The 12,581-nt window shown below is 37.3% G+C and overlaps 1 protein-coding gene across 1 annotated transcript in view; it reads left to right on the top strand.

Moving 5' to 3' along the window:
• The window catches only part of GNAI3 (G protein subunit alpha i3), a 36,619-nt gene that overhangs the window by 10,709 nt on the left and 13,329 nt on the right, over positions 1-12,581 (top strand). The window contains exons 2-3 of the mRNA XM_006197410.4: positions 9,830-9,872; positions 9,988-10,129. Of these exons, the coding sequence (XP_006197472.1) occupies positions 9,830-9,872; positions 9,988-10,129 (185 nt within the window). The remainder of the gene's footprint in view (positions 1-9,829; positions 9,873-9,987; positions 10,130-12,581) is intronic.

Below are 12,581 nucleotides of genomic sequence, written 5' to 3'. Positions count from 1 at the left end.
AATTTGGCATTAGCATCACAGTGGCTTTTTGTTGCTCAGCTTTCAAGGAAGTAAAAGGAAACTTATTCACCAGAGGTCAAAATTAGAACATTGCAGCAGCCAGAGGATAATCCCCCTTCTTGCTCGCAAATGACTGATCCCTTAAGCGTTCTTTTTATATTTCACAAAAGTGAAGAAGAAACCCTACTTCTCCCTCTTAATTGGCCGATTGCCTAAAGAGAACACATGATCCTTAGGAACACTTGAGTTACCTTGTTCATATTCTCAAAGTGAAAAGATTTTGAAGAGAGCTTCTTGGCTAAGTGAGCTGCCTCTTTTTTCCCCCCTTAATCAAACCAACATCTTCTTTAGGTGATTTATGAGCCTTAAAATGGCTATTAGCTTTCTACTTTATGATTTATAAGGCTTGTAAAATGATAAGATCATGTCGATGAAAGTTGTGAAACTAAATAAACCATGCACTACTGTGTAACCTGGACATATTTTGGTGTTAGGGCTTTTTTTATATCACCCCTTCCCTCACTGCATATTTACCTTCTAGAAATATTTAATGAAAAAGTAATTGCTATCAGGGAGGGACACATAGATGACTTCAGAAATAACTGGTAATGTTTCATTTTTTATGCTGGGAAATAGGTACACAGATGTTTGTTATGTTACACAAGTAGCCCTATTGTATTCAGTGTTTAAAAAGTTTTAAAGGCTGAAAAAGGGGGAAATTGATTCTAATTAACTTGAAGCTAGTTCCATTCAAAGTTTTTTTGTTTTTGGTTTTTTTTTTGGTTTTTGTGTTTGGTCACAGGGAACAGAAAACTCATTCAGACTAGCTCATAGAGTTGGAGAGAGTGCAGCAAAGTGGTTCGGTTATACACACACATATATATATATATTATATATGTATTTTTTTCCAGGTTCTTTTCCATTATAGGTTGTTACAAGATATTGAATATAGTTGCCTGTGCTCTACAGTAGGTCCTTGTTTATCTGTTTTATATATAGTAGTATGTATCTCTTAATACCAAATTCCTAATTATCCCTCCCCTCCTTCCCCTTTGGTAACCATGTTTGTTTTCCATGTCTGTGCGTCCTGTTTCTGTTTTGTAAATAAGCTCATTTGTATCATTTTTTAAAGATTCCACATACAGGTGATACCACGTGATATTTGTCTTCCTCTTTTCCTGTGTCTTCTAGCACAGGTTTCCTCAGATAAGCTGACTGGTCCTGCTCATCTTTTGGAGCTAGGTCACACAGGGTATAGGTCCTCTGTCAGCCTGTGCCAGGTATTTACTCATGGTCCAATAATCACACAGAGAGGTGTAGCCTAGATTCTGTAGGCCATTGCCTGCTAAGAAAGTGAAATCGGAATTTCTCCAGAAGAGGTTATTGGCGGGCAGATACTCTGAAGTTCTAATATATCAGTTAAGTTTTATCAAAAATTTCTTAGTGCATTTTAAGCCTCTTTGGTGATTGGTATGTGAATGCTTCCTAGAAAAATCTTTTTCAGAGAAGAGACGCATTATCTCTGTCCCAATCACAACTCAGTGCCATCTTTTATTCTTAAGATATTCATTCATTCGCTCATTTACTGAACAAATTTTTAATGAGCACTCACAATACTTCTTGCACTCTTTCAGATATTGGGGTATAGGATGGGCAGGACAGATTCATAGCAGTTAATTTCACTGATGTGGATGGTGGGTGGAAGGGAGCTGGGACAGGGTTTGAGAGTAAGGTTTAGAGGGGAATAGGGAGAATAGGAGGTTTGTGAATGAGTCTAAATTTATTCTCAGGTATAGTTGTGGGGTGAGAATTGAAAGCTTAGCCAGGAATAGGTGTGGGGCTGAGTAAAGATAGTAGAGGAATGGAAATCATCTGTTTCTGTTAACTGCCCACATTGAAAATTCCATCTATTGCAACTGGCATTTGCAAAATGTGATTAGGTAACCACTGAATCTCATAGAAACTCAAGCCATTCATCCCACAGTTATTATGTGTATACTCTGTCCTGGATGGTGCTGTAGATTTGGGGTAGAAAGACACAAAAATAAGGCACTATTTTGTGCTTTTGAGGAGTGTGCTTTTGAGTTTAGGGCCAGTGGAACCCTAAACAGGAGCCAACTCAAATAATTAAAATAATTTGACCAAGTAATAGTGTTTTAGTGTTTGACACTAGCATGTAGGTTGGGCCTGGTCAGAGTCACCTTGAGGAAGAATTACAAAGATGTGAAAGCGTTTTCAGATTCTATCAGAAAGAGTTTCATTACCATTTTAATCAAAATCAAGAAAACCCATTTGTAGCTTACAAGATTAGGAGCTGGCAAGGCAGTCAATTTTTTTTTTTTTTTTTCTGAGTAGCTAGAGTTGGCGAGAGATAAAATGAGGTGAAGTGGCTGGCAAGGACAGTTTGGGACTTAATTTTGGAAATTAACCTCTGGGACTGATGCTGAAAGGGAATAATCTGTGCCAGCCAACAGAGGTGAAATAATAATTGTGTTCAGAGGGAATGGGGGAGGCTTCAGCAAAGAGTTGAAGTTTGAATTGAATAGGGTTTTCAAGAATGTTTAAATGCAGAGGCTTGCCATGTTTAGAGAGACACTGGGTGGGTGAAAAAATTATTCTTATATTTTAGGTTAAGGAAACTTGCTCATTTCACAAGAAAAATAGATCTAACTTTTCCTATGAGACCATAGTTTCTAAACTTATTTGTGTTTGAAGTCTTGGTGTCTAGCAGTTCCAGGCACATACAAGACAAGGTTTCTGTTTTTTGTTTTGTTTTGTTTTTTTAAAGATTGAATAACCATTTTTATTTGCTCTGTGACATTTCCCATCTGTATTTCTGCTAACCATTTCTTTTACTGAATTAGGAATCTGGGAGCTGGTTTTTGTATTAAGTATGGCACTTTGAAAAGCATTTTGGATGAAATGTAGTTTTTACCTTAACCTGAATTTTTATTCTGTTAGCTCCTTATGCCTCAATAAAAATAGAAAGAAATCAGTGGGAACAATAGATAATCTCATTATTGGAAGTAGCATGAATGGTGCTCCTGTTATCTTTAGTTATAGATATTCACATTTTTTTTTTAAAGGACATCAATCCAACTTGATTGTTCTGCTGATTTGAGACTATGTAACTATAGAATATCCTTGAGGATAGGAGCTTGGCTGCCAGACAGCTCTTACTTCCTTACTGTTGCTGCACTCTTTAGTTCTTTCTGCTCTTTGTCCCTTCTTGATCAGGAGTGCATAATTAGAGAACATGCTGATCACTGTATTATGGTAGTGTTGTGAATTGTTAGGTTAATAGGAAGATGTGAATCCATGGTTTGATTTGAAGCCTCTTTGTGTTAGAATTAGAGATTTAGTCTGCTTTTAGCATTATAATTATTATAGACTATTGGAGTGTAGCCATAAAACCCATCTAGGCCAAAGCCCTTCACATTTTATGTATAAGGAGAAGGCATTAAGTTAGGTGACTTGCCCGAGGTAACACAGCTAGTCGTGGCAGAGATAGGACCAGTCTCCCCTTCTCCTTCTCTTTATTACTACACAGTATCCTTTTTTTTTTAATTAAAAAAATTTTTATTGAAGTAGTTTACAATGTTGTGTCAACTTCTGGTGTACAGCATAATGTTTCAGTCATATATATACATACATATATTCGTTTTCATATTGTTTTTCATCATAGGTTCCTATAGGATATTGAATGTAGTTCCCTGTGTTATACAGAAGAAACTTATTGTTTGTCTATACAGTATCCTTAACTAAAAGAATTTTTTAAGTACCTGAGTTGTAAATGAAAGTTGAGAATAACTTAGAAAGAAAAATCAAATTTACTGACTAAACTTTCAGTCTGCTGAGATAGAGAGGCTGTCTATGCCTGTTCCAATCACATGTTCCCATATGTCTGATTGTGGAGGCCTGTAGAGAAACCATGAGAGTGCCTTGGTCTAGCACTGGCTAAAGAGTTAACCAAAAATAGTGGCATATTGGGACTTAGCTGTGCAGACCTCTAGAAAAGGGACTGTGCTCTAGTTACAACCCTGGCCTTTAAAAGTTTCACAGTTTCTCCACAGAAACAAGTATTTAAAAGGAAAAGGAGGTGTTTCAGGTGCCACTGGAATAACTACTAGTACACGTTGATAGTGGTACAAAGACCTGTAAGGAAGCTTCAAAGGAAAGCTGTAGAGACACAGATGGGTGAGAAGTGTGGGGAAAGAGGTAGTAGACAGGAGTATCTAGGGCTGAAATTACATTTAAGGAAGAAAGTGTTTATGTTCTTCTGGGTGGGGCAGAGAAAATGAATAATGCTTGGATGTAGTTTACTGTAGCTTTTAGGTTATAATTTGCTGCTTAAGTGTATGAATCGGGTTCCATCTGTGGTTTTCTTATTGTGAAACAGCAGCTAAGTATAGATACCATTTCTACTGAGATTTTGAACCATCGGTATCCAAGGAGTTTTTCTTAAATTACACTCTTTGGCCCTTAACTGGTATGTACTGGTAAATTTGGGTCTTAAATTACTTGGTGGTACTCAGAACGGAGAAAGCAGCATTCATGAATAATGGCCAGTTAACATTTATTGAATACCTAGTATGTGCCAGGCACTGTTCTAAACATCTTTTATTGATCCTTGTTTTACAGATGAGGAAATTCATTGTGCCTGAAGGCACAGAAATGTAAAAGAGCATCATATACTCATGTACCTTCTTTGGACTAGCTCTAAGTTTTCTTTGAGTCAAAATGAAAGAGAAAAAAGAGAAGGTATCAGGTGACATGGTGTTCTTGAGTATCAGCCGTCCTTTAGAGTTAATTTTTAAAATCGGTGTGTTTGTGAGCTGAATGTGTTTACTCATATAATGATTTATATTAGCAATTCACTGGCCTTTACAAAAAAATCTTGCAAAGAAATCATCACCACCTCTTATTTTTCACACCCATACTGTAATATACGTTATGGGAAGAAAGAGGGAGACATGTGATATGGTAACTGCTTCCAAGGAGCGTCTTGAAAATAAAATTTAGAACGTGTTTAGGTGAATACAGTGATTCCACTGTAGAGTATGTACTGGTAAATTGTTTTCTGTCTAATAGTGTTGGAGAGTATGCGTGCTGACCTGTACACACACTTCTTACTTGTTTTGACTGTTTATAACCTGATTTTCTAAATTAATTCTACGACTTTATTCTCTGCAGATTGCCTTGCTTCTTTTATTGAGAACAAGACCATCTAACTTAGCCACTTGTCTCCCTTTTCTCTCGAAAATCTCTGTAGCTTCAACCTTCATCCTTTCTTCCTGTTTATATAGGTTGTCCTTTAGGTATATATCGTTTTAAGGATAAATCTTTTAAGTTAAATGGATCCCATTCCTTCTTGTCTCTGGAACCTTTCAAGCTTTTCTCCTCTGTGTATCGTACTCCCTACCCAGTTGCATCCCTTCTGCCTACAGAGTCACCTTCAGTTCCTCCCTCTCCAAGCCATAGATCTATCTGTCTTTGCAATTGTGTTACATCTGTCCCATTCTTTATATCCTTACTATTGAAGATTGAAGATGGGCAAATGATTCTCTCCTTAAACTTGTGATGAATTTTGAAGAAAGATAGGTAGAAAGATGTAGATAAGATTAGGAAGTTTCAAATGCCGCATATGTATTGGGGGAGGAAGGTGAGACAAGGGAAGCAGTTTGGGAAAAACCTAAGAATGAGATGATATTAGTGAAAACTTCCTACTGAAGCAGTGGAGCACAGAGTACTGAGGTAAAAATGAACTCCAATCTATTAAGAAAGGGTTATAGAAAATGTTAGAAGAATTTGGAGAATTGCTAGATAAACTGATGATTTTTTTAACACCTTTATTGTGGTATGGTTCCTGTACAGTAAACTACACATATTTCAAATGTACAGTTTGATTACTTTTGATAGATGTATACACCAGTGAAACCACTACTGCAATCAAGATAGAAGATAGCTAACCTTTCCATCACTCCCCAAGAGGTGCAGAATAAATTCATGATTTTTCAATAGTGCCATTTGGAGATGATGAGAAAGAAGAGGGACTTTGAGCTAGAAGTTTGAGAAAATTACAGCAGTAATATACAGTAGGTGTAATGTCAGGCTCAGACATGTTAGTAGAAAGGATTAATTTGAGAAATATATAAGAAGATTTTGTTACAGCTTGATGTAAGGAGAGAAGACTGAGTGAGTTCCAGATGACTCTTAGATTTCCTACTTGGAAGAAAGGTAAGGTGGTGGCACTTTTCGTGGTGATCTAGAAACTCAGTGGGTCAAAGACTTGGTGTAAAGTGGTTCATTCTTTATTTGTATGAAATGCCATGGAACACCCACTGAAACAAATCCTGTTATCAGTTCTGTGCTGTGGTCAGTAAGAGATGCCTTCTTTTAAGAGATGGCACTGGATGCCTAATAAAAGCTGAGTAAATACATGTTGTGTGATAATAAAGAGAAGGACAAACTGGCATTTTATCAGGGAGCCTTGGGGAAAAAAGAGGGAGAGGTAGGGCAACTTTTTTTTTTTAATCAGCAACTTCATAGGATAGAACTTAATGAGATGGGTAGAAATCAATTCTGAGATTAGTAAACTTATAATTTCGCTCAAAATAATCCAACGTCGGTGGTAGAAATGCTGTTTTCAGTGTTTAAAAAAATGGTGCACATTAATTACTTCATCAGTCTCTACTTCTCGTAGTTAATTTTGTAGTTGTTGCTAATGTGGGATAATTTGAGAATTCTGTGTTTTAAAGTATTTAAAATATAACTGGTATGCTTTTGTATTCTCTTCCTCAGAATTGAATCATTAGTTGTTTTAAGATATGCATAGATGAAATCACTTCTTTCTAATAATGTCAATAGAAAGTTCTTTGTGTGCTACTTGAATGAATGTTAACTATTTTAGTGCTACCCTTGATTATCAATTAAGTGGTAAGAACAGAGATAAAATCATATATAAATGTCTCTTGATTCTGTAAAAATGTAGATGTCTGGAATTTTAAAATTATTTGAACTCTATTTTAACTAACATTTTTAGTTGATAGAGTTGAGAAATACTAGTAAAGGATCATGCTTATTAAACATTAGTCATTCATCTGTTCAACAGTGTTTATCTGCATAACCAGTTTATGTCAGGCCCAGTTCTGGGCCCTGGGAATACTAGCATGAATAAACCTTCATGGAGCTTACATTTTGTGGAGAAGACGGGAAATGAATGAATCTGTAATAAGAAGAAGTGATAAGTGCTTTGAAAAAATATAACAGAATGTGATCGAGAAGGGGCTATTTAGATAGATTAGTCAAGAAAGACTGTTCTGAGGGAAGCGGAAACTGGGTGAAGAAGATCTTACAAAAACTTATTTTGGATAGAGGGAATAGTAAATGCAGAGACCATGAGTCAGGATCTAGCTCATAGAGAACCAGTTTGGTATGTTGGAGGAAAAGCAAGAAAGCTGGTCTGACAAGAGCAGAGAGAACAAAGTGGAGAATACTAGAGGTTGAGGGTAAAGAGGTAGATAGGGTCCCGAGCATATTGGACCTTATTATTACCAATGGATTTTGTTTTGAGTGTACTTGGACACCATAGGAGAGTTTTAGGGCAGAATTGTGTGACAGAATCTTTATTTACATTTTACAAAGTTCATTCCAGCTACCAAGTGAAAAACTGACCATGGGAAAGGCAAAGTCTGAAGCATTGGACCATTTAAAAAGCTTTTGCAGTGATCTAAGGTGCTTGTGATCATCCATTGTGGTGCAGGAAGAAACTGTTAGAACTACATTCATATTTATTTTTAAAACTTAAGCTTTACTAATATTCTATATACATATTAGTCCTGGCACCCACATTTCATCTGTCTGTTAGCTACATGTCACTTAGTAGTTTTGACCTGAGAACTAGGTGAGTGCTGGTGTCATTTACTGAGATGAGAAAACAGGGTTGGAGCAGGGTTTGTTTGAGGGTTAAGGGTGAAGTGGGGAAGCAGTAACTCAATTTGGGGCATTTTAAGTTTGAGATGCCTGCTAGAAATCTAATGAGATTTATCAGGTAAGTGGTTTAGATGAGTCTGGAGCCAAGGTTAGAAGCTGTGGTTTAGATTAGAGATCTAAACTTGGAAATCATTAGCATAGAGGCAGTGTACAAGAACTTTGGAGCCAAACTGTGTGAATGCAAATTTCAGCTTTGCCGCTTACTCACTGTGTAATGGTGGGCAAGTTAACTGGACATCTCTATAAAATGGGAATAGTGATAACATCTACCTCACTGGGTTATTGTGAGGATTAAATGAATTAACACTAGCAAAGTGTTCAGAACAATGTCCGGCGTGCAGTACTCACTAGATACTAACTGTTGTTATCAGTTTATAAGATTGGATGAGATTTTGTGGAGAATGACTGTAGATAGAGGAAAGGTCCCAGGAAGGAGCCCTGAAGCAATATAACATTTAGAATTCAGAGAGGGAGGAAGTTGAGAAGGAGTAGGCCAGAAGTTAGACCAGTAGTATATGGGATCTAGGAGCTTGCCTAGTGAAGAAGATATTTCAAGGGGAGAGGTCATTAATTTGGACAAATTATGCTTAAGAGATTGAGTAAGATGAGAACTGAGAATCGACCATTGCATTTGTTGAGATAGAAGTTATTGGATACCTTGAGAACTGGGTTCAGTAGAGTGGTGAGTATGAGTACTTGGTTGGAGTTGGTTAAGGAGAGAATTAGGGCTACAGAATTGGAGAACATGCATATAGACTACTCAGGGGTTTTGCTATGAAGATGAAGAGAGAAAATGAAGTGGTAGCTAGAGGAAGATTTGTGGAGTCAAGGAAATGAAGGAAGTTGTGTGTGTGTGTGTTGATTTTAAGATGGAAGACAGTATAGCAAGTTTGTATACTGGTGACAGTGACCCAGTGGGAAGAGAAAACTCAGTGATATTTGAGTGATATGGGATAAGTGCAGCAGCCAAGACCTTGAGTGGGTAAAATGAGGTGGATAATTGCACAGTTGGAGAGGTTAGTCTTAGACATTGACAGAGATAGTTCATTCATTGATGAAGGTAGAGAATACTAGTGATAGATTGATGTGCTTGGTTATGGGAAAATGAGATAAGTAATTTTTTCAGAGTGCTTTACTTTTTCCAGTAAGAGAGAGGCAGGGTCATTAACTGAGAGTCAGAAGTGGGAAGGGGTTTGTAAGGTTTGAGGGAGCAGGTGGTGTCAAATAGGCATCTTGGAGAGTGGGAGAATGAGTTGACTAGGGAAATGCAGATAGAATGTCAAGGAGATCAGAGGGCCCATCTGACATTTGTGATTATTAATGTGATTCTAGCTGGCTGAAGTGGTCTTGAGGGGGAATACAGTGGAAAGGTGGTGGGCCTCCTCTGCTTCTGTTTTGAACTCTTTAGTCTCATGGGTGAGAGTGCTACTGCTCTTGGAGCATTCCTCAGATCCAAGGGGGTTGTCAGAGGAATTAATTAAAGCCAATAAGCCAAAAATTTATCATTTCATTTTTGCCTGTGTTCAGTGTCTGTATCATGTGTGATGCTTCATGTAGAGGGTGAGTTCTGAGAGGTGTTTATATTGCCATATCTCTTTTAGAGTGCCTGCTTTACCTAAGTGATATCAAGTGGGCCCTGGGACACTTTCAGTGAATTATATTTGGTTACTGAGTAATATAAAGAAAGTAAAATCTCTAATGGAGAAGCTGAGTAGTTTTTCCTCACCTTCCCCTAGGACTGGCGGTTTCCATTAATCTAGAGTTATCACTCATGTTGATTTCATACTTTAGTGTTAGATTATAGATGAATTCAAAATCTGGTTTTCTTTTCTTTCAGGTGCTGGGGAATCTGGTAAAAGCACCATCGTAAAACAGATGAAGTAAGTTGGCGCATGGCCCTTTATAAGACTATAGTTCCTCATAATGCATAAAAGTCCATAGTATCTTTTCATTTCAGGTCCATGGTAATGATTTGTGGTTTTCTTCTTTTTAAAGAATCATTCATGAGGATGGCTATTCGGAGGAAGAGTGTAAACAATATAAAGTGGTTGTCTACAGCAATACTATACAGTCCATCATTGCGATCATAAGAGCCATGGGACGGCTAAAGATTGACTTTGGGGAAGCTGCCAGAGCAGTAAGTGTTTATCATTTCCTCTTTACTTGCTCTTTTTCAGTTAAGCAAAATTTGCTTCAGGTTTTAAGGAAATAAATTTAAGCAACAAGATAAGATATAGCAAAGTACTGTTGGCTGCTTTCAGATATTTAGGAGATAGTAGATTCCTGCCACAAAGATGAGTCTAGGAAATGGGATTTTGTGGATGTACTGTAGGTTTCTGTGCTGTTTTATTCACTTGTTTCTTTTACAGCACTGTTGACTTATTTTATAGTAGTAAATGATAGTAAATTGAAATAATCTAAAAGAGGTTGTCATGATACATAGTTTTGCTTTCACAGGTGTAGAGATTAAAGGCAAGTATCAATCTCTCCAAATAAACTTAGTAAGAACATGAACACTATCAATTTTAGAGGCAATTTTCTGGTATTTAAGAATACTATGTCCCTGTACTATACTGAACTGTAGACTATAGAATTAGATTATACCATGTTCTAGTATAGTTCTTGCACATGTCAGATATTCAAAAGTTATGTTGATTGATTATGATACTTAGTGGGCCCTGAAAGTCTAGTTTGTAAATTAGGGTATGTGATGAAGTGGGGAGAGAGTCAAAATGAAGGTGGGGGATTTTTTGTATCATTATCAGCTAAATTCCAAGAGGAGGCTAGGAATGTAAAGAATGCTTTCCTAGAACTAAGGGAGTCATCAGCTGTGTTCAGTGTCATACTTAGGTGCTATGGGCAATAAAAGGAAGTGATTTGGGAGATGACCTGAAAAGGCAAAGCTGGTATGTTGGTGAAATAGCTTAGGAGCCCTTTTAAGCAACTTCTCAACTTCTCAAATGCAAATTAATATTCAGTAAATAAGTGGGGAAATTGTTGCAGAGAAAAATAATAGAAGTATGGTTATAATTGGGTATTACTAGTCTGGGAAGTCTAGAAGTGCTGTAAAGGAAGGGGAGCTAGAGTAAGGGTTGTAAAATCATTGGAGAGAAGAGGAGCAAAAGAAGGGAAGAGGAGATGTGTGAGATAAGAGTTCTGTCTTTTTGGGAAAAGGTTCCATATCACAACAATTAGAGACTTTATTTTTCTAAGCCTCCTTAGCAGGGAAAGTGTGATAGCTAAGGCGAGAATAAACAGTCTGTTTGTCTTACTCCTTTCTATCCCTTCTCTCGCTTGCTTTAATTCATCATTTTTCTTCTTTTTTTCCTCTTTCCACCAGCTCTCTCCTGTGTTCTATTTTCTTCCTCCCTTTTCTCATTCCTGCCTATCACCTGTTTTTCTGTTGTATTTGCTGTATCCAATAACTAGTCAGTAAAACTATTTATTCTCTTTCCTCTCTTTGTTGGCTTTTTCTCCATCTCCATTTTTTACTTCTCTTAGTTTCCTCCTTTTTTATTTCTCATCCTCTGACCTCCTTTATATCTCTTGACCATCCTTCCTCCTTTCATTTCTTTCCACTATCAAATTAGTTGTTATTAATCTTTGGGTCCTATCACTCCTTTCTCACCAGATGCAGTTGACATTTTCTGTCTTAGTGTGTTTAGGCTGCTGTAACAAAATACTACTGATTTGATAGCTTATAAACAACAGAAATTTATTTCTCACACTTTGGAAGGCTGGAAGCCTGAGATCAGGGTGCCAGCATGGCTGAGAGCCCTCTTCCAAGTGGCAGACTTCTTGCTGTGTCCTTATTTGGCAGAAGGGGAAGGAATCTCTCTGGGGTCTCTTTTATAAGGGCACTAATCCCACTCATGGGGGCACCACCCTAATGACCTAAATAAGCATGTCCCAGAGGCCCTACCTCCTAATACCATCACTTGGGCATTAGGATTTTCAGCATAGGAATTTTGGGGAGACACAAACATTCAGACCATAGTCTCTCTCCTTTCATCTTTCCTTTATCAAATTGGTGTCATTAATCTCTGGGCCCTAGGCACTCCTGTGTCATCAGATGCAGTTGACATTATTTCCTCTCAGGCTTCCTGAATCACCTAGCCCTTCAGTATCCACCCATCCTAATCTACAACCCTGTATAATTTTTTCAGGGTTCTGTTTTTTCCTTTAATATGTAATGATTTATATTTATAGCTCCTCCCTTCTCCTCTAGTTTTTTATATTGGCTACTGAGTGAATGGAAAGGCATAGAGCTGTGTGTGGGATAGCTTGCTTTTTCATATCTACTTAAGGGTAAATATATGAAGTTCACTGTGAAGAGGGGCCTTTTTATAGACCTATGAAAGAGGGTTTATTGTGGGCAAGCAGGAGTAGGTCTTTGGAAGGGGTTAAGTGTTAAAGGAAAAGTGTTTCTTCCTAAAACTGTTAACAAAGTCAGGGCAGCAAAAATATGTAGCAGTAGCATTCTATTTAAAAGTTTCTAAAACTAGAATTGTGGTATTTTAAAAAAACAAAGTTAATTCTTACTGAGGTTTTGAATACCTGCCTGAGTAGAGGTCAAATTTTAGAACCAA

The sequence above is a fragment of the Vicugna pacos genome, chromosome 9 (genome assembly GCF_048564905.1).
Source record: "Vicugna pacos chromosome 9, VicPac4, whole genome shotgun sequence".
In the NCBI taxonomy this organism is placed as follows: Eukaryota; Metazoa; Chordata; class Mammalia; order Artiodactyla; family Camelidae; genus Vicugna; species Vicugna pacos.
The sequence above is the reverse complement of the archived record's forward strand: the minus strand, read 5'-3'. Positions and strand labels throughout refer to the sequence as shown.